This window comes from Hippichthys cyanospilos, chromosome 10, assembly GCF_059441005.1.
Source record: "Hippichthys cyanospilos isolate Australia breed blue-spotted pipefish chromosome 10, RoL_Hcya_1.0, whole genome shotgun sequence".
NCBI lineage: Eukaryota > Metazoa > Chordata > Actinopteri > Syngnathiformes > Syngnathidae > Hippichthys > Hippichthys cyanospilos.
The window spans coordinates 5,595,001-5,616,842 of NC_142378.1; the positions used below are offsets into that span (position 1 = coordinate 5,595,001).

At 40.3% G+C, this 21,842-nt stretch overlaps 2 protein-coding genes across 6 annotated transcripts in view; one reads left to right on the plus strand and one right to left on the minus strand.

Moving 5' to 3' along the window:
• Positions 1 to 15,221, minus strand: part of evi5b (ecotropic viral integration site 5b) — a 24,255-nt gene extending 9,034 nt beyond the window's left edge. For 3 of the 5 annotated variants that reach the window (XM_088425362.1, XM_088425360.1, XM_088425359.1), the window contains exons 1-11: positions 15,014 to 15,221; positions 7,820 to 8,034; positions 5,220 to 5,409; positions 2,981 to 3,205; positions 2,824 to 2,898; positions 2,605 to 2,730; positions 2,127 to 2,270; positions 1,888 to 1,977; positions 1,713 to 1,810; positions 1,056 to 1,116; positions 906 to 959 (exon numbers count right to left, since the gene is read on the minus strand). In XM_088425362.1, coding sequence (XP_088281488.1) covers positions 906 to 959; positions 1,056 to 1,116; positions 1,713 to 1,810; positions 1,888 to 1,977; positions 2,127 to 2,270; positions 2,605 to 2,730; positions 2,824 to 2,898; positions 2,981 to 3,205; positions 5,220 to 5,409; positions 7,820 to 8,034; positions 15,014 to 15,031 — 1,296 coding nt within the window. In that variant the 5' untranslated portion in view covers positions 15,032 to 15,221. Of the gene's footprint in view, positions 1 to 905; positions 960 to 1,055; positions 1,117 to 1,712; positions 1,811 to 1,887; positions 1,978 to 2,126; positions 2,271 to 2,604; positions 2,731 to 2,823; positions 2,899 to 2,980; positions 3,206 to 5,219; positions 5,410 to 7,057; positions 7,174 to 7,819; positions 8,035 to 12,765; positions 13,009 to 15,013 lie in introns of those variants that run through there. The other 2 variants (XM_088425361.1, XM_088425363.1) reach the window with 2 other exon arrangements.
• Positions 15,222 to 16,246: 1,025 nt separating this feature from the next.
• Positions 16,247 to 20,190, plus strand: LOC148416731 (large ribosomal subunit protein uL18-like). Its single transcript, XM_088425371.1, is given in 8 exon segments — positions 16,247 to 16,402; positions 16,817 to 16,891; positions 16,965 to 17,080; positions 17,151 to 17,285; positions 17,847 to 18,049; positions 19,438 to 19,615; positions 19,694 to 19,782; positions 20,032 to 20,190. Coding segments are annotated over 8 exon segments (1,014 nt in total). The 5' UTR covers positions 16,247 to 16,284; the 3' UTR covers positions 20,132 to 20,190.
• The last annotated feature ends 1,652 nt before the right edge of the window (positions 20,191 to 21,842 follow it).

Consider the following 21,842-nt stretch of genomic DNA (forward strand, 5'->3'; position numbering starts at 1 on the left):
AAGAAAGAGCAGACAGATAACCCAGAGGACGATTTAAAGCAAACACACACGACACTTAATGATTTTTGCTTCAGAAATAAATAAATAAAAGAAAGAAACGCAAAGTTAGAGGTAATGTTCGTTTCTACCTCCTAAGGCCGTGATTCCCAACATGTCTGCCGTGTTACTTTAAGACCATCCTTGTGGGCCGGACCAATAAAATCATGGTAATGATTTTTTTATTGAGAAGACTTCAGCCTGATTAAATGAAGCTCCTCCCCTTTTTAACTGGTTTCCTTGGCCGCTAGATGACGCCAAAGCTAAACTTTCATATTAATCATGATTTGGTCTGAAATAATGAATTAGATAACAGCAAAGTATTTTGTCTCCAAAAAGAATGTAAACAATATGTAAATATGGGGGACCCCAAAGTAAATTTGGTGAATTATTATATATTTTTTAAATGTGTGTTTTGGCTCTATCAAGGTTGGGAAGCACTGCCCTACATGTTTACAGCTGGGGGTGCAAAAAAGGAACATTACATGCAAGATGAAAGTGATGTAGGTGAAAAAAAAGACGTGCGAGCAACAGTAACAGGAAGTAGTGAGAATAAAAGAGAGCATGCGAGAGAGGATGTGTGAGGAAGGGGAGTTGCGCGTAAACGAACTTCCACGCTGGATGCCGTTAGTGATAAAAAAAAAACGCTCCTTTGATGAGGAGCAGGGCGTTCCGTCACCCGGAACGAGTTAGAATCGGAGCACCCGCTTCATGCTGGGTGCGGACGCGACGTAAACCTGACATGCACCACTCGCGGCTCGGTTAGTGGCGTTGCCGCGGCGACCGACCGGCACGGTGACCCTCACAGCGTCCGGTTAGTGCGGGACAAGGAAGCGACACGGTATCGGGAAGACGCTAACCGAACTCACTTTTTCCAGAGTGTCGATCCTCTGCTTCAGCAGGCGGTTTTCCGTGCGTAGCCTCTGAGGGAAGCAAACGTAATTGGTAAAGGAAAAAAAAAAATCCAGAAATGATTCATCTTACTTTATTAATCATTGGATATGTGTGGTAAGACTTACTTTGATCTCCACCTGTTCCTCCATCTCTTTGGTCTTGATGGTTGTGTACTCCTTCTCCAACCTGAGGTGAGCAAGCCAAAAGGTGAAGTACACAGAACGGCGTTTCCCCATTTGGCCACATGGTGACGACAGAGAAGGTCACAAAAGTGACTTCAGACAGGGCTCCCAAAACTCTTTCTTTCTGTCGTTCCCTCCTATTTTTTCGTTTCCTTCTTTGTTTTTTTTCCCTTCCCTTGTTATTTTCTTTCCTCTTGTTTTCCTGTTTTTCCCCTTGTTTTTTCTTTTTGTTCTTTCCTTCTTTCCATTGTTATTCTCATTTTTTCTTCCTTTCCTTCCTTACTTACGTTTTCTTTTTTTGCTTTCTTCCTTCCCCGCCTTTTCTTCCATCTTTCATTTTCTTCCCTCCCTCCTTTTCCCTTTTTGTTCGTTCCTTCCTTAGTTTATTTCTTAATGCCCTTTTCTTCTTTTTGTTTCTTTCTCCTCTCTTTTTTTTCTTCCCCCATCTTTCCCTCCTCCTTTTTTCACAATATGTGCGCTCTTTTTTGTTGAATACTTGATGTGGCCCAGAGTATGTACAACAGCCACCACATTAGTTGACTTTGAGACCTTTGGTCAATAAACATTTTTCGCATAAAGAAAAACTATGCCTCTGCTTACTTTTTCATCTTCTTGGCATTGTACTTGAACTGATAGGCCGCCTGGATGACCTTGTCGGGCCCGGTGTCCAGCTGGCGCGGGATGACCTTCTGAAAGTGCTGTGATTTGAGGACCAGAAAGACCCACGGCGTCAGACAAACGCGCACAGACCAAAGTAGCAAACAGTCGCTGGTACCTGTAACATTCCCTCCATGTCAAGCTGGATGAGCTCCGCCTGGTTCATCTGCAGGATGGCCAGGCCCACTCGGAACACGATCTCCAGACCCTGAGCGCAGAAGGAATCGCATGTCCACCCTTTCTTATGCGTACAATTAGTATAAAATTCAGGAAAAAAGGAGCATACGGAGGATAATCTTAACTGAAGACCTCGGTATGGCTTTTTCAGCGGGTGGTGCCAGTCTGGCATGAACCCACCTCGCACATGAAGATGTCAAAGATTCGGGTGGCGACGGGCAACGGGAAGGAGGTTAGGAAGATGGTGAGGAACCAAGAGGAGGCATACATGGAGGTGTGGAAGCTCTGAGCCTGGAAGTGCATGTGCAACTCTGGGAGATCCTCCTGGAAGGACCAGAAAGGTTTAGTAGATTAGTAGATAGATGATTTTGTCGACGTTCAACAGGTAAATGTTGCAGCGCGTGGAGGCGAAGTCACAGTATTGCTTGAGAAGGAGGAATGTTATTTTAATAAAAAATGGATTGCTGATGAATGGACACCTAAAATCAAAACTCTTGCAAACATTGCTACAGAAAACGATGAGAAAGAACCTGTGACTAATTTAGTTTCAAAAATGGCAGTGAGCGCATCACTACTTCTGATGTGATATTGGTAAATGCACTGTTTATGATTTTAAAAAATATATATTTTTTACTTCCCCTCAGGTGGGGCCTCCTACCTGGATCAGGGACTCAAACTGGTACATACAGAGGCCCAGCTCGGCCATGCTGGGCTTGAAAAGCTCGCGGAGCCTGTAGTCCTGCATCAGCTTGACAAAAACGCAGAAGGCCTCCTCCTCGGGCATCTGGAGGACAAAAATAAATAGTATAAATAAAAAACTCCCCATTGTGGATTTTGGATTCGGCGAACACCTACAGGGACAGAAGAAGACGATTACCTGCATGAGCAGCAGCCCGACGATGAAGGCGCTGCCTTGACAATAACCCACCTCGCGGTCCACCAGGGAGTAAGCCTGAGGAGTAAACAAGTTAAGCCTGAAATTTATAACCGTCAATGTGCCGACATTTGCGTGAAAGAGGCTCACGATCGTTTACCTTCATGACGTTGAAAAGAACCTCCTGGCCCAGGCTGTCTTTCTCCTTGAAGAAGTCGTGCTCGGGGTAAGTGCGGGCGATGTCACGACGGATCAACTTCTCGCAGGGCGACGTCATCTTTAGGAGGTCCGAGTACTGGTCCTTGATGGCCATGTTCTGGGCGTTGCACAGCAGCTGCCATACGATGGCCCGGAAATGGTGCGGGATCCCCTTTCGGACCAAATCCTGGAAACATATTGCCACATCATCAACATGGTGTGGCATGCGACATCCCCTTTAAGACCTGCTGCAAACCGTTTTAAGAGATTGGGAAAAAAAATAACCATAGCCAAGATATCACACAGTATCATTATTTCAATTATTTTCACTGTTTACGATGTGACAAAAAGTATGACGCATTATTACATCTATTTTTTGACAATTTTACACAACATTTCCTTGCAAAGCAGAGGCTGCTTTGTTGCAGCCCTCCAATTTGATGATGCGATAAGGACCAAATTTAACGGTCCACAATGATGTTATTATAACATGTGTGGGTTGGTTTCCATGCATTACTGCTGACACAATGTGATTAGGAAACTTCCTGTGCTGACGGGGCACACTGCTCTTTCCTGCTATGATGTGCGCACGTGTGTGAGAGCGTGTGCGTACATCTGGCCGCGCCGGGGAGCATTTGGGCCAGAGGTCGACTTTGACCGAGACTTGCGCGAGTTGAGACCAAACGGCTGCTCTGTACACGTGAGCGGCCATCAGGTGCCCTGGTCATCTTGTTAAAAAATTTCATTCCCGGAGGTCACCGGCAGGAAGCAGTCATTGCGCAGCTGGGCCGTTTTACCATATGGGAGACCAAGCGGCACAAAATAATCAACTCCAATTCAAAACATGCAAACATTTTAATATTTTCACCGAAGCTGTTAAAAGGATAGTGCACTGACTTTGACATTTTCATAAGTAAAAAGTTGCAAATTTTGTCAACAATTAATTTTAGGACGAAATCATTTTTCATGCGCAGTTAAGACTAGCAAGCACACATTTTTTTCATGAGCTGTCGACTGGAGGTGATGTCACATGAGATGACCAATCACAGCTCAGCTTGTGTCACATGACAAAAAGGTTAACCCAAAGGTGAAGTGGAAAAATGCGCTTTTAAAGATAATAACTGTACAAGAAAGATAATTGAGCTATCACGGACATAACTACTGAGTTGTAATTACACATAACTACTGAATTGTAATTACAGACATAATGTTGGCATTTTACTGCTGGAAATGGCTAAACGTATTAATAATGACGTATTATTAGAGCGATTCCATTGTACAAAAAAAAAAAGTGTGCCCCATACACTTTTCCTCTCCAGCATTGGCTTGGTGGCCGCTGTGAGTGTCAGGTATCGACATTAGCGTATCACTTCCTCCTGGCCTAAGTGAGGTTGAAAACGGGAAAGGTGAGCCAAAATTAGCCTTACCAATAATAGTACTGTATGTCGAAGGACATGCGGCAAAGGCATCTCGTCCAAAGATAGCGAGGGGAAATAGTTTGGCGTGAACGCGCAAGTCGGACGCTTCTTTCAGGAGATCCGAGTAAAAGCAAACGGCATTCACCAAAAAGAATAATCCGCAGTGCTTTGCAGAACAGAAGAATTTGTGGTTTAGAATGTGGTCAAGAATTGCGTATGGAAGCCACAAGATGAAAGCAAAGCACTACGTTTGTCTAAACAATAGTTCTCAAATGGGGGTACGTGAAGGAACTTCGGGGGGTACTTCAGATTTCGAAGAGTTAGCATTGGATAGAACTACAGTAGTGGCTGGGGTAAAAATAACCCAGGATAAAAATGATTGACACCCCTGATGTATCGCATATCAGAATTTCAAACGGGGTGTTATAAAAATTGTAATTGTAAAAAAAATACATTTATAACTGAAATGCAGGGGTAAAATTTGAAGAATATACATGGTGATTAAGTTATTTTTTATTATTTATATTTATGATTAAGTTATTTTATTTTATATTTTTGTGCCCCAAAAGTGAAAACTCGCGGTTATACACTGTCTAAAGTGCACCGGATTATAAGGCGCACTGTCAGCTTTTATGAAAATTGAAGGCTTTTAGGTGTGGAAAATACGGTATTTAGCAAAGAGAAAAAAATGTGCCGTGGAATATCTATATCCCCAAAAAAGTTTAATAGCACTGTTCTAAGAAAAGTCTCCGAAGCGTAAAGAAAGGCACCATGTCCGCTTACCTTAAGCTGCTTCTCCTTCTTCTTTCGCACCTCCTCCCACTCGTTGACGATGCGCCCCCACAGGATCCACGAGTCCTCCTCCAGGTGCGAAAGGTTGGACGAGGCCGAGGAGCTGGACACCAGCGAGGAGCCGCTGTTGCGCCGCGAGCCGTTCATGGAGCGAAGCGATTTGCTGTCCGTCTCCAGGAGCCTGCGGGACAATCCAATTGCGTTACGATTGAGCTCTGTTCAGGTGAACCCGAGGCGCTTGTCGGTCCTAATGTGGGAATTTTTATTATTTTCAAACATTTTAAAATAATGTGTGTGTGTATATATATATATATATATATATATATATATATATATATATACAGTATATATACAGTATATATATATATATATATATATATATATATTTTTATATATTTTTTTTTTATCAACTAAAAGAACAGTATTTTACAATGAAAAGTATATAAAATCTGAATTGTGTTTTAAATAATGATTTGCTGAATTTAAATATTCACATCTTTATTGTTTGAATACATTATCATAATTTTTAATATCTGTAATACTTTAATCTACTGGCATTATAGCTTGAAATATAATTTAATAATATTTTATATACATATTTTTATATTATTTATGTTACTACGTATGATATTGTTCTATTTATATTATTTATAATATTAATTTTATATATTTATAATATTTTAAATATTACTGACGATGACAAGTTCAAAAAATGCAGAAGATTCTTCACTCTTTTCAATATATTTGATCAAATAATTTTAGTAATCATATTGAATCATATTTTTTCTTTAGAGATTTTTTTCTTTTGAATATGAGGTTTGACAATAATTACAGAAACGTAACGATATTTTTTTGAGTAGTTAACTTATTTGAAAATGTTCATTCGTGGTAGCCTACTAGAAGAGTAAACAAAGGTTCCCGTTCCCTCTCCATGACGGCATTGACGTCACGCCGCGGGCTCGAGTTTCAGCAGTATCTGGGTGGTGTGGGCGGATGGCGGCCGGGGAGCGTCCCACTCCGCTCAGGCTACACGTTCAACAAAAGGAACGCATGCAAACGCAGCCGTGCGTGACTTGGTACTTTACGTCAGCAGCATTTAGGAATGCCACATCGAAAACTTTTCATTCATTCAAATCTGACTGCCAACTATAAATAGATCTGAAGCCATTTTGTTGCAATGTTTTTTACAGTATGTAACAAAGTTATCAGACTTTCTTCACGTCTGAATTTCTTCAAACTGAAATGTAGTCCAGCCAACTCAGATTATTGCTCCAAATACCAACCTCAATTCCAAACATTCGCTGAAACTGCGCCTTATAATCTAGCGCGCTTTATAATACGGAAAACATAATATGTTAACTTTCCTGTTTTATGCGAATGTAACTAAGGGTCTCCTAAACACCATAACATGATTCAAAAATGCCCTGGTCGTATCATCTTCAGCTAATGGGAGATTGGGTGAGAAGAAGAACTTTTTTTTTAAGTAAAACAAAACAACAAAAGAATCCAGAGGTACACAGCCACTGCCGAAAGAAAAACAATAATTCAGCAATTGGCGCGGTGGAAAGGATAGTTACATACAGCCTTTAACTTAATAGCGCAATCAACATTAGCGATAAAATGTTCAACGCCGATTGAAAATATTTCATGGCATTATTAATTTATTATTATCATCAAAAAGCTCTAAAGGTTCCGTGGAGCCGCTTACACACAAACACACGAGCAGTTGGGCTAATAATTCACCAGCACGAGACATCTGTCTGAAGTCAAAAATTCCAATTGGACCTCCTTTAAGTCCACAAAAAGCGTCACGAAGAAAAGCAGCATACCAGGACCAGTTCATGATGTTTTCCTCATTCTATTCCTCGAGGTCCAGAGCGAGTTTCTTGTGTGCTGCTAACCTACACCGTTGGATGACTTATTTCTGCTTTTGCAGGGTCCAAAGGCCTCAGGACTGGGAGGGAGGGGGATCGTGGAGTGGATTGTCCGAACGCGCAAATAAAAGTCTAATGTTTGAACTCGTCTGATTGGTCAAATCCACACAGAGAACCTGCCGCTTCAGAGCAATTGAAAAAAATTGATTTGTTGGGTTTTACACGGAGTCCATTAAAGTGCGATAGTATTGACAGTCTATGGCTGAAGTACAGTCACTAATCAAATAACTTGAATAATCTGATTATGTTGGGGGCAAAAAAAGGGTGGAAGCAACATTTGTAGGATGGATGATCAGTAATCACTCTAGAAATTGTGAAATTCTCTCCGATTGGTCACAATCTCGTATTATTCAGTTGTTAAATTATTCAACACAAACAAACCACCCTTATGAGGCTCATCAATAGACATTAGATGGTAGCTGTTTGCGTTAATAAGTAACCAAGAAGTAGCTTTCAGTTTCCAAAAGGTCGGTGACCTCTACCTTACAATGACAGAAGCGTCGCAGGATCAGATCAAACAAGTTTTTTCTTTTGCTGTGTTTTTTTTTTTTTGTGAATATGGAAAATTGCATAGCCTTTGCATTACTGGTATAAAAAGACTGAAAATGTCTCTCTTTTCTTAACCTACAACAGGACATTTTTTTTTTTGTTCCTCACCTGTTCTGCTCCTCCAGCTTGGCGAGCAGCTCCACGTCATCGGGGCTGAGCTGAGGCGGCGAGGACGGCGAAGACAACGACGGCGAGGATGCGGAGGTCGGCAGGGACGTGGGCGGGGCCACCTGGCTCGCCATCTGACTGACCGTGTGCGACATAGACTTCTTCACCCATGAGAGAGTGGAACTCAGCCTACCGGAAGCCTTGTCTGTCGCCACCTGTCCCGGAGAAATACACACTCGTGTCATTTGACTTTCAGGAAGGTGCTCGTTTCATTAATATTAACGATGCGACCCTATCTCGATTGTAATAACAGCAACTACTCGCATAAGCTATTTCATTGTAGATTTTAAATCACAAAACAAAGGAAAAGGGTTCTCGCTTAGCGGGGAAAAAAATTAGAATTTCATTTGTGTTTGTTTAAAAAAAGTTGGTGTCTATATATATAAAATAAATAAATAAGTAAAATTGAAATGACACATGCATTTATATAAACATATATATATATATATATATATATATATATATATATATATATATATATATATATATATATATATATATATAAATGATGCAAATCCATATTTTTTCTTATGAAACATGAAAAAATGCAACTAAAGGCTGAAGAAAAGAGATCAACAGCTGAACAATATCTGAATGAATCAGTTGTTATAGGGTAAACTATTAATCATAGACCTAAAACTGTTCAATTGCTCAGAATTTCACCCTCTCAACTAGAAAGTTCTCACATTTTGTTTAGTCTTGTATGAGAATAGACTGATTTGAATTGTTTTGAATCATAATAAAACATTTTCAAAGCTTTGCTTTTAACAACTAAACCGCAACCGATGCTAATTTGAAAAAATAAATATAGTATTTATTTAAAAGGGATTGCAATTAAACCATGTATTTTTAAATCCAATATTTCAACAACATAATCTTCTTAGTAGATTATTAAAATAACAATTAGTTGCAACCCTAAAATACTGTGAGTAAATGTAAGAAGCAAGCTAAAACACAGCTGACATTCCATTTTATTTAAAAAAATAAATAAAAATCTGCCCTTAAGTTGAATTCAAGAACAAAATCGAAAGGAGGCGCATCCTGTTCTTGCCATTTTTTTTTTTTTTTTTTTAAATATTTCATGCCACTATTGTTTCCACTGTGGAATCGTGGCTGGTAAAAAGACCAAATATTGTTTAGTATAAAACGACATCCGCCATAAAAGCAAGCAAAGGTGACAAGGGAGCCTCCCTCCGCCTACGTCCCGAGTTTCCCTACCTGCTACAACACGTCATTCCCCGGCTTCTGATCTGGCGTTTCGTGAGAGCACATCCAGTGTCTTCAGCAACGGCAAAGTTTGCTCTGAACCTTCGACCGTTTTTAACAGAACTCATTTGGTCATATGCCGATCACACCGGCGGGTCAAAGTGCCGCAGCTAAGATAGCGTCTCCTCCTCGTCACAGGAAGTGTGCCGCTGCGTTCACCTGGACGCGCGCAAAAGTGAGCCCTAGAACTCCAAATTTTTCTCTCCTATTTATTTTTTGATTTTTAATTGTTTTCAAGCGTAAGAGCTGTTTGAATGACTATCACCCCAGGAAGTTTATTTGAGTGTCAATGGGCTTTTTATAATGATTTTAGCATGAGCAAATAAGGCTAAATGAGAAGCTCTATACAAAGGCATGCATTTAATTTCATCTTTAAATAATGCAACATAATTTACAGTATTTTCCGGACTATAGGGCGCACCTTCACTGAATGGCCTATTTTTAAGGTTTTCATATTAAAGGTCCACCACTATATAAGGCACATAGAATAGAAGTTACAGTAGTGGCTGGAGTTGTATTATGCATCCACTAGATGGAGCTGCGCAAAAGGGAATGTCAACAAAACAATCAGATAAGTCAAACTTTATTAATGGAATATAAGTGTTCTCACAACGCCGTTCACTCCCAAAATAATTGAACAGTTTTATCAATTTTGTTAATTTAAATACAGTTCCTGCATTTATTTTTTTAAATTGTGCTTTCTTTTACAAAAACTCAGATTTTTTTGCGCCTTGTCCCAACGTAACTTGATTCTAAAATTGGAGAATGTATAGCAGGTGTTATAAATATTTTAATTGTAAAAAAATAAATTTATAACTGAAATGCAGAGGTAAAAATGGAAGAATCTAGATGGCGATTAAGTGAATTTATTTTTCTTTCCCCCAAAAATGAAAACTCGCGGTTTATGCACTATGTAAGGCGCACCAGATTATGAGACACACTGTCAGCTTTGGAGAACATCGAAGGTTTTTTCGGTGTTTGCAAAATATGGTACTGCGAAAGATTTTGCAAAGCATCAATTTACAGCTCACAGCCCACCGGGAGGTCCACATGCCCTAGTTTTGTAAACACTGATCTCAAAAGCCTTCTTTAGGCCCCGCCCACTTCCAGAGCCAGGTGGCCTTAGCGGTAGGTCAGACATTCCATTTGCCAGGCTTCCCCATAAATCCAGACGGCCCAGCTTTTGTGTGCCGGAAAGCTTGGGGTGTTTAAAAAAAAAAAAAAAAAAAATGAAGAAGAAAAGAAAACGGTGAGGCGAGGGGGCCTTAGAGACGTGGCATGCATAGCTAATAAGACCGTAAGAGAAAAGAAACCACTCATTCAAATGATTCACAAGCCAGAAGATATTTGACACTGCAGCTTGTTCCTCTTCCTGCACTCCACGCAAATCAACAAAAAAACAATATGTATTTGCCTCACTTATACTACTATCGCTGTAAATAGATTTAAAACTCATTGATGTAACTGGCCTCAAAGAGAAAAACGCCAGTAATTGCCAAGCCAACACGTAAAATGCCTTCATATTATTTCAAACTTTCAAATAAAAAGTTTAAAGCTTAAATAATTTGCCTCTGAGAAAAAACGAAACAGCAACAAGCATACAGAAAACTATTGCTAACTTCCACTAATAAGCTAGGCTACACTTGGCTCCCCCCCCCCATACAAGCACTGGCGCCACCTAGTGGGACGTTCAAGAAAAAAAAAGTAAAATGCCATCATATCATTTCAAACTTTCAAATAAAATGCTTACAGATCATTTGCATCTGAGAAAAATTAACCAGCAATAAACATACAAAAAAAAACAACTATTGGTAACTTCCACTATTAACCCAGGCTACACTTCGGTCCTTCCCCCTTACAGGCGCTGGCACCATCTAGTGGACCATTCAAGAAAAAGCACGAAAACGGCTCGATACAAGTCACTTTCTTGTTTGAAATAAACATATTACTTTGTCACATCTTGTTTTCGTTCTTGTTTAAAGAAATGTTTTCAAATTGAAAGCAAATTAATTGGATGAAGCAACATATTTCTAATTTGTGTCATAGTGACTCCTTTGCAAAATGTTGTATGCCTTTTTTTGTTTTATACTGATTTGTATTCCACATTAGTGGTGCAATTTTCAATAAAAGAGATCACCTATCTTCTGGAATTCATGACTAAATTACCACCACAAATGTAGGTCCAAATGAAAAACAATATCGAACACCAATCTCACAGCCCTCTATTTTGTCTTTTTTTCCCCATTCACATGTGATTTGCACGTTTTTTTAGGATTATTTGGCTGAAAAATTTCACCACTGAGAAGCTTCTCACAAAAAGCCCAAGCTGAAACATGACCACTTGACTCATTGTAATTCAGCAAGCGTGCTGAAGTCACCGCAGTCTTGCTGACCACTTAACACTTTTATTTCCCCCTTTGCTGCTGCCTCATCATTGCACTAAACTATAACGAGGAACTACAGGAAGAAGTTGTGATGGACTTATTGAACCTGCTCTGGCAGCAAGTAGCTCATGTTGCCACTTGCAGACCAACGCTGGTAAAAATCACTTCAATTTATGGACTCAGGTTACGCTGAGTCACTGAAGAAAATTTTTCAATTCACCGTTGCCTCCGATTCATTTTTCATTTTGCTTTAGAGTTTAAAATTGAAAATATGAAAGTGTAGGGGTGTCCTGATATGATACTGACGTCCGATCGCAGTCGGATATCAACCCTAAAAAATGATGATTGTATTATATTGGTCTACATCAAAAATCTCCAACTTTAACACACTTACACAACCTGATTGAATTTACATAAGCCAAATGTTGCAAATAAATAGGTCATATTTTCCCATACAAACTGTTGTAGACAATTGTTCTTTCTTAGAATAGTATCACTTGGATCAACTGTTTTAACATTTCTGTGGTGTTCCTAGTAATCCCACTAAATCCCGCAAGTGAACCAAATCATCTGAGTCTCCTACGCGGACTCAGTGAACGATGTCAAAACAAATCTGTGATATTACTAGTGAGGCTGTTAAATCGAATCAGTGGAGCAAACTCAAGGCTGTAATCCCAAAGCATCCAATGTGTTTTCTTTCCTTTGACTCCACGGCAAGGGGAGAAAACTCAGGACTTGAGATCTGATCCATTAAGATCATTTAATGATCTGACATCTAATGGAGAAGCAGTCCAATTCTCGATCCTACTCAACTGTGACATATATCACTCTGTCTTCTTCCCCGTCTTTCATTTGTTCAGCGGGCAAGCGAACCACTTGGAAACAACAATACAAGACTCATCTGCTCCTTTTATGGCTGCCTGGTGTTGAGTGTTGAAAGGAGATAGGTACTCATCATCATCCAGCATCCACAAGAGTTCGCCAACTCATCTTTATTTTGCAATCCCAGTGCACAAATTAGGGATTATCGCAGTAGTTTCCAATTTAAGGTCATGTCTAGTGAGAACAATCACTTAACAAGTTTCAAAGCTAGCGATGCGCCTAGCGGGCTAACAGCTAACGCCTATACATTACGCACGCTTATTTCTAATTAATTATTAATAACCGGTGTTTGGAGAAGGATTTCAGTAATTAGACAGAGCCAAGTGGGAGACAAAAAAAGAGCACATCTTTTACCTTGAAGCGATTTTAACACGCCGCGCCAAACTTCCTCGCTTGGCTGTCTTCCCGTGCATCAAGCTATCGTCCGCCGCATTCCCGAGTAGAAATTAAGCGAGAAAAAGTTGTTTTTTCTTCCCCTCCGTCACTTTTTCTAGCGTTGCCGAAGCTTACTGTCGGGAGTCTCCTTGCGTGGGCTGGGTGCCATTGCGGCCGTCTAATACGTGGACAGCAATGTCTCCAGGCAGGCGGCCTACACACTACAGGCGGTGTTTACATGCCACTGCGCATGCGTCGTCTACTAACACTTCCTCTTGACGCTAGCGACATCGCGTGTCCGGAGTGCGTAACTGCAAATTCATTCACTAAATAAATGGATGGACGACTTGACCCCCCCCCCCCCCCCCCCCCGAGAGAAATTTTGACTCAACTCGGGCTTTTAGATGTTTTTCATGTGATATCAAAAGAAAAGCATGCTAAAACACCAAGTGGCTAAAATATTGCATGGATTGTCAAAACATTTCGACGATCAATATAATGTCCTGCCATCCCTTCTAATTGCTTGCAAACGGGAGGTTGAGAGGCACAACCTGAATATGGCAAATTTAGCGCATGTCAGGCTCATTTGCTGACATTAAAAAGTGGAAACATTGTCAATTTTTGACATATTGAAAACCCAATGTTTTATCATGCATTTCCCCCGCTTTTTGCATGAATCATTTCAACGGCAAGTGCCAAACAGTGTACAATGAAATTTTTGTGATAAGACCCCAAAATCATCATGGAGCACTAGTGGACAATTTATGACATTTGCAAGCCTTTCAATGACTTCATTGAGTGGCTTAGCCTGGACTCCCATTATGCAAAGTTTTTGCAATGCATTGTGGGACTTGTAGTTGACAAAAAGCTTCGATCCATGAACTAAAATGTTGCAGAAAAGTTTTTATTTTGCTGCAAGGAAGCGTTTTATTTCATGCAATGCATAACATAGTACCTGCATATTCCCGTATGTGAAAGCTGCAGCATTGAATAGCTGGTAAGGTTTTTATCACCCTCACAAAATGAAAATTCTTCTAAACGAAAAAGCCTCGGAAAATATATATGCAAATATACATAATGTATGGATGAGGCTGATGTCACTGAAGATTTTGAGGGGTTGAATGTAAAAATATATTTATACTTGATGATGACCCATTCAAAGTCAGCCCAAGTTGCGTGATAATAAGGCCAGGTTAGTGACAAATCGCTGTACACACAGGGGTTAAAACATATTTTATAGTTTTTTTTAAATCATATTGTGCGTAATATTGGGTGTTAATTATCTCTATTTGACACTGTGTGACTAATTGTGTTTTTGTGTTCTAAATTCTGAGCATGAAGCAAGCCAAACTGGTACATGAACACAACAGTCAACTTTATTTATAGAGCCCCTTAACAACCACCGCCAAACTAAACTACAAAAGCTATTTGATAAAATAATCTTCTTTCATATAAATACTGTCCACAAAGTTTATCAATTTGTTCATTCATTCGCCAGATTACCGATGCAGTGATTTGAAAACAGATCTGGAATACAAATGATTTGAGGTACACGTTGAATTTGTTTCATGACCACACTAGTAACAGGACAGTGCTGTATGAGATTATGAAAAGTAGTTATGGCTTTTAACATTTTTTCACCTAAGTAATTACAAAAACATGTTTTGATTAGAAATCAAGCATGTGATTCATTTATTGTCTTATTTCTCATTCCGGTGTCCACAATGAACAGATGTCCATCATAACACGCCACAGTGCTTCATTGAAAAATAAAAATGTAATTTCACTTTCCCGTTTGATAAATAACATGTGACTTTTGTTTTACTACATTTGTAATATGAACGTATTTGCCATTTTTATTAGAACACGGTCGTTTTCATTCATGTAATGTTTATTTATCATTTTCTATTAACTGCCACAGATCCCTCTGCTCATTTGCTTTTGTAACCATTGTGTTACGTAATTTCCAAAGACACTTTGTGGACTCCCTCCTCGGTATAATTTTACACCCTTCTATTAGACAGGTCTGTAACAAAAGGCACCAAAAACGTCTCACTTTACCCAAGTTTTAAACACAATGTCATTCATAATCTCCCATGTCGGGGCAAACAAAAGGCCCAAATCCCAAAAGCCGATGAATAGCAAATATAATGCACATTATGTACATATTCTACATATTCTAGTGTTGTCTCCTTTATCTGATAAGCATCTTCCAAGACCGCCTTACCTGAAGTTCAGCGGGCATTTAGAAGACAAATCACTGCGAAACTTGCATCAGATTACTCCGTGAGGTAAAACATTTTGTCTCGATTGCAGAAAAGTACAAAGAAAAAGCAATAATCCATAATTAGGGTTCAGTATTGAGTCTCAGTCTGTCAATCAGTGAATGAAAATGTATCCAGTGACAGGGTGTAAAAGCAAGCCTCCCTGCCTGCCAGGGTGAAAATGTGACTAATGCGACTGCTTGCGTTCGCATACCACGCAAACAGACGTGAAACTGACTTTTCTGGTTTCACACCGGCAACGCTGACGCATGGCTATTGTTGCCGGCCGGTACGCCACTCCTGCCTGTGTATGCAACATTAAAAAAAAAAAAAGTTGCACTATTTAAGTGACGTTTTGAGCAACCTCAAAATTGGAAATCAACCCCCCAATTTTTTTTTACCTCAGTGGTTATCAAAGTGGGGTCTGCGGACCCCCGGGGGTTCATGGCCTTACTGCAGGGGTCTACACACATATGCAATTAAATTGACATGGCAACAAACAGAGGCTGAAATTTGATTGGATGACAAAAATGTAGCAAAATCTGGAAAAAAGATAATAAGTGGATCCTGGCCCAAATTTATCATTCACAAAAGCATTTTTTTTAATCCCTCAATGTACTAAAGGGACAGTGTGTAAGATTTAGACTGTTTTTCATTAAAAAGGAATAAATTAAATGATTGTACAGTTCAAAAGCTTGCAAATGGATGTGTTCTCGATGAGCAACAGTATATTTTAAATATAATCAGGAGTCTAGTGGCGGTTCTCTGGAGGCGGCCATGTTTGTTGTAGTTACCTGCAGCACCTCCCCAAGCGTCTATGGATGGACTGCATGGGGTCCATAAAATAATTTGGGTTATTAATGAAAAAAATATATATGCATTTGTGTTAGTTTCATTTTATTTTTGTAGCCATTTGTGATAAATGTCACTGCACGCTGTCCGTTAAAAAAACAAAACAAACAAACGAGTAAACACAGAAGATAAGAACAAAAAATGCAATGCAGTTCTTAGTCTCATATCGAGTCGAAAGATAAAGTATAGAAGTGTTAGATAAGGTGCGGGATAAAAAAAAAAAAAAAAAAAAAAAAAAACAGCAAACCCGCTTTCACCTTCTTTGTGGTTGCGGTCAGTTTGTCAAAAACTCCACTGCAGTTCTGCTCCGGCTCTAGAGATGGCAGTGTAATGAAATACTTTGGCGTCTTCCTCGCATCCTGTGACGTTATATTTACTGCACATGCGTACTGGTAAACTTCCTTTTCTCCCGTGCAGCGGAGTCAATTCCCAGTCTTTGGCTCCGGGCTCCTTCCTAAGGAGGCCAGAAAGACTGCAAAATGGTTTGTAATGCTCCCGATATGCGTCGACATGCGTAACTAAGACGTCCATCTTGCTGTCAACTACGATTATTGTGTCAAAACACGCACCTGCGTGAACGATGAACGTAGATTGTTGCCCAAGTGTTTGCTCGCCGGCTCTGCCTCAACGTGGCCTAATGACCGTGTGGACAAACTTACCACTTCCTGTCGCATAAAAAGTCAATTCCCTGTAATTAATTGAAGCGTTTCCATTTCTACACCGCATACCGTCTTTGACAATAAACACCTGACGTGTCATTACAACTGCGATCTTGGTTAGCATGTTGCTAACGCACTTCGTTCACTTCTAATGGTGCTACGTGCTAACTAGCGAGCGACATTGACACACCGTCAAGACTTTTGACATGATTTTTTCCCTTGACTTGATTAATTGACTTGTATTGTTTTCTTCACTGCAGGGTTTCGTTAAAGTGGTAAAAAATAAGGCGTACTTCAAGAGGTACCAGGTCAAGTTCCGGAGGAGGAGAGGTAAGTTCTTGCGCTCACTTGTTTGATACTTGTTCATGCAATGGAAAAATCTCATGCTTGTGCTTTTTCACAGAGGGAAAAACTGACTACTTTGCCCGTAAGCGCCTCGTTGTGCAAGATAAGAACAAGTACAACACACCTAAGTACCGCATGATCGTCCGCTTCACCAACCGGGATATCATCTGCCAGGTGAGTTTTAATGCCCATCTGTTGCCGCGGTGACGGTGGTGCTGATGATGCGTGACGTGCTCTGTCGCAGATCGCCTATGCCAAAATTGAAGGGGACATGATTGTGTGTGCGGCGTATTCGCACGAGCTGCCCAAGTACGGCATCGCCGTGGGTTTGACAAACTACGCGGCGGCCTATTGCACCGGTCTGCTGCTGGCCCGCAGGGTAAGTACCCACACTTGGGTCGGGCTGATGCAATTTTGTTGTTAACTGACTAAATAAACTTGTTTGAACCCCCCATTTAGTCCAGAAAAGGCTGGTCGACCTTCAAATCTTTAAAAAAATAAACATTTGGGGCTCATCACAATTTTCTTTGGGTCTGCAAGAAGCCTTTTTAATTTATTATTTCAAACCTTTTTGTGCTTTTTGCTCCATGGAAGTCGGACAGCCTATGTCATTTATTTATAGTGCGTTTCATACTCAATGAAACTAAATTTACATTACATTTTGTATACAAGAGCATATTTAAAATTGTTTAAAAACATTTAAAGGGATTTAAAAGGAAGGCGCAGAAAAAAATGCTTACTAAAAGAGCATACAGCGTCATTGCAAGATTTTTGATTACAGGATTTTAAAAATACTTTGCAAGATGAAAATATTTAGAGCCTTAGTGTGCACGTTTTATTTTCATCAGTCATCTGAGCTACAACGTGCTTTTTGTATCCCTGGTTGGGGGAAACCGCATCGGAGGATCTAATCTGAGGCAACGTTGACCTTTTTCTGCAGCTCCTGAACAAGTTTGGCTTGGACAAGGTGTACGAGGGCCAGTTGGACGTGGACGGCAAGGAATTTAACGTGGAGAGCATCGACGGGCAGCCGGGCGCCTTCACCTGCTACCTGGACGCCGGCCTGGCTCGCACCACCACCGGCAACAAGGTGTTCGGGGCCCTCAAGGGCGCCGTGGACGGAGGCCTCAGCATCCCCCACAGGTCAGCGTTTCATTTATTTGAAACGAGCGCTAGCAACGTTAGGCTTACATCATTCGTCATGTTTTTGACAGTTCTGTCCTCCCGCACCCCTGATTCAAATGATGAGCTAGTTATCAGGCTTCTGTCGAGCTGATCGTTTGAATCAGGTGCATTGGAGGACAGAAACATCGAAAGCTCTCGCGGACTGGCTTTGGGCACCCCTACTACGTTTTAAGTACTGTATTTTCCTCACTATAATCTCAAGATTTGAAGATGCGCCTTATACACTGGTGCGCTTTATAATTCGGCGTGCCTTATATAGTCCCTAAACCCGTGCTTTATAATCCGGTGTGCCTAATATTTCGGAGAATACGGTAATGATGTTTGCTGCGTGTTTTACTCGAGGACAGCAAATGAGAAAACAAAGTCGAATTGCTTGTAGGACCTTTTATTTTTTTTAGCCCTTTTTCTCTGCTGCCACAGTTTGAATATTTGACATGTGTCTGGAGTAGATACAACGTGAAATAAATGGTAGGAAAACGGAAGCTCACCAGGCTTAGCTTTTTAACAGCAGAAATGCAGAATTTCAAGCGTGGTGAACATAATTGTGGGACTGGCTAATGAATTATTGAAACAAATATTTTTTCGGTTGCAGCCCATCCACGGACCTAGTACGGGACCGCTATTTGTGGGACCACTGCTGTAGTGGACATTTGTTTTTGTTCTACTACCGCTACTTAGTCCTCGTGCGCTCAATAGTGTTTGATACAAACGCAATATTGCTTGTATTTGCCTGGATGGGATTTTTCTTTTTTCTTTAAGACAATACTCACAGCTCGTTGATGTTCATAATATATCTTGAAATGAACATCAACGAGCTGTGAGTATTGTCTTAAAGAAAAAAGAAAAATCCCATCCAGGCCAAATACAAGCAATATTGCGTTTGTATCAAACACTATTGAGCGCACGAGGACTAAGTAGGGTAGTAGAACAAAAACAAATGTACACTACAGCAGTGGTCCCCAACTAGCGGTCCCGTACTAGTCCGTGGATGGGCTGCAACCGAAAAAATATTTTGGAAGTGATTTAGTCGAACAGTTTCCTCATTTGTGCTTTGTTTGCTTGAACATTGTCTTTTGGCGCCGCCTTTGGCCCCTGTTTTTTACATTTTGTAGTCTTCTGTTCAAAACGTTATGGGATTGGTCTTCTCACCCGCTGCTTCTGCAGGATGAATTAATTGATTACATAAACGAGGGAGGACAAAAACAAACATCATTTCCATTGTGTCAGCTCACTCTTATGCTAAATTCAGCAATTAATAGTATTTCGTGATCGCTTCGCTGAGCTGTAAACAAATACAAAGAGCGCCATTTTGTTTGTGCTCAAGTTGCTAATATTTGTCCGGTCAGCACCAAGCGCTTCCCGGGCTACGACACAGAGAGCAAAGAGTTCAACGCCGAGGTCCACCGCAAGCACATCCTGGGCATCAACGTGTCCGAGTACATGAGCTTGCTGATGGAGGACGACGAAGAGGCCTACAAGAAGCAGTTCTCGCGCTTCATCAAGAACGGCGTCACGCCCGATTCGGCCAGTGCTGCGCTGCGCTACGCTTTGTTGCCGCCGCTTCGGAGCCATTTGAAATAATCTCTGAGGCCTGTCTTTCAGATTGAGGAAATGTACAAAAAAGCCCACGCCGCCATTCGTGAGAACCCGGTCCATGAAAAGAAACCTCCCAGGGAGGTCAAGAAGAAGAGGTGAGCTCATTCGCTAACCTTTTAAAATTTTTATTTATATATATATATATATATATATATATATATATATATATATATATATATATATATAAATAATGTGTGTGGGGGGGGCATTTAGTCAAGATCACAGCTTTTTCTGTTTTCTGAGCATAAAAACAATCACAAGTGGTTGACTGCGCTGTTGTTTTTGTGCTAATGCTAATGGGCTCAACATAGTCGGCATTGTGCTAATTGTCTCATTGTGGAAAGGTGGAACCGCGCCAAGATGTCTCTGGCTCAGAGGAAAGACCGGGTGGCCCAGAAGAAGGCCAGCTTCCTTCGGGCTCAAGCCAAGGAGGAAGCGGAGTGAGGCTTCGCTCCGCTTTGCTCCCAAGACACAATTTTGTTCTAATAAATCTATGGAAAATGCTCACGTCATCTGTCATACTTTAATAGGGTTAAAAAAATTCCCACAGAAGCTGAGACACGTTACAATAATCGTGTTAATTTGAAAAAGTGGCTGCATTAAAACGTTTTCAGTAAAATACCCTCTCAAGGTTTGCAAGTTAAAAGAATACCTTCAATGTGACAGTCCACTTTTTGTGATTTTTTTTTTTTTTTTAACAATAAAACGTGAATGTTTGTCAAGGCTCGGGTAATGACCAATCATGGTGCACCTGCAGGCCCAACTGATTTTTCATTCCCTGAGCCTTCAACACGTGATGTCATTTTTAGTTGACAGCAGGTGAAACGTGTTCTGAGTTCATTTAAAAAAAAAAAAAAAAAGCGTCACCAATGAATTAGAGTAGAAGTTTTTGCTGCTGAAAAAAACGAAGGGGTCAATTCACTTAAGACCGTTTCAAGTTCGCAATGATTTAAAATGTAATTTAGGTTAAGGGCACTATGTCTTCGTAGCATGCGTCCGATTAATTTTAAAACCCACATAACTTAAAATTGCGCAAGACAATGTCAAATCGGCAAATTTAACACATTCAACACGGCGGAAGCGCAGACGTATTAAATAGCTTCCGCGACTGGCGTTTCAAGTACAGTATCGCACACGCTCTCCTGCCGTAACGCTCGTTTTGATCGCCAGAGGGCAGTATTGCGTTAGTTTCAACGACGACCTGTTGATGCATTAAATCCAAATTGTTGAATAGTACAGTTGTGAGCGATGTCTTCATAATGATAAACTTTGCGTTTTTTGTTGCACAAAATAATGATCATTCATGTATTTATCTTTTTTCCCCTGATTTCGTCTGCATTTCTTTGGTCCAATCAAATGTCAGCCTCTGTTTGTTGACATGCCAATATAATCTGCCCATTTTCAATGCTGCAAACTTTACAGATGAGAGGGAAAATGGTATGCATTGCACGAAAAAAAAACAAGCGAAATAAATGCTTTCCAGCAACATTTAGTTCTTGGATTGAAGCCTTTTGTCAACTACAAGTTCCACAATGCATAGCAAGACCTTTGCATTATGGCGGGGTGGCTAGGTCACTCAATGAACTCATTGAATAGCTTGCTAATGACATAAATGTCCGCTAGCGCTCCCCGGTGGTTTTGGGGTCTCAACACGAAAATTTCTATTGTACCCTGTTTGCGAGGTGCCCTTGAAAGTATTAATGCAAAGATCAGGGGAAATGCATGATAAAACATTGGGTTTTCTATATGTCCAAAAGTGACAATATTTACAACTTTTAATGGCAGTAAAAGAGCCTGACATGGGCTAAATTTGACACCTATTGGGTGTCTATCTCACCTTCTGTTTGCAAGCATTTAGAAGCATATTGAAAGTCGACATGCAATCTTTGCAATATTTTATATTTTGTTTGCTTTTCCTTTGATATCACACATCAGAAACTTGTAAAAGCCCGAATTGGGTCAAAATTTCCCCCAGGTTTAAAATCCAAATGTCTTTCAAACACACACGCACACACATTAAATCCATTGAATTCAAACATAACCTCTCTTTGTGAAAAAAATCACGTAGCTTATAATAGTATAAATGCTGCTAGGTCTTTATTTTCAAGTATGTGAGTCTATAAAAAGCGCCGTGACATTTCATTACAAATCCATG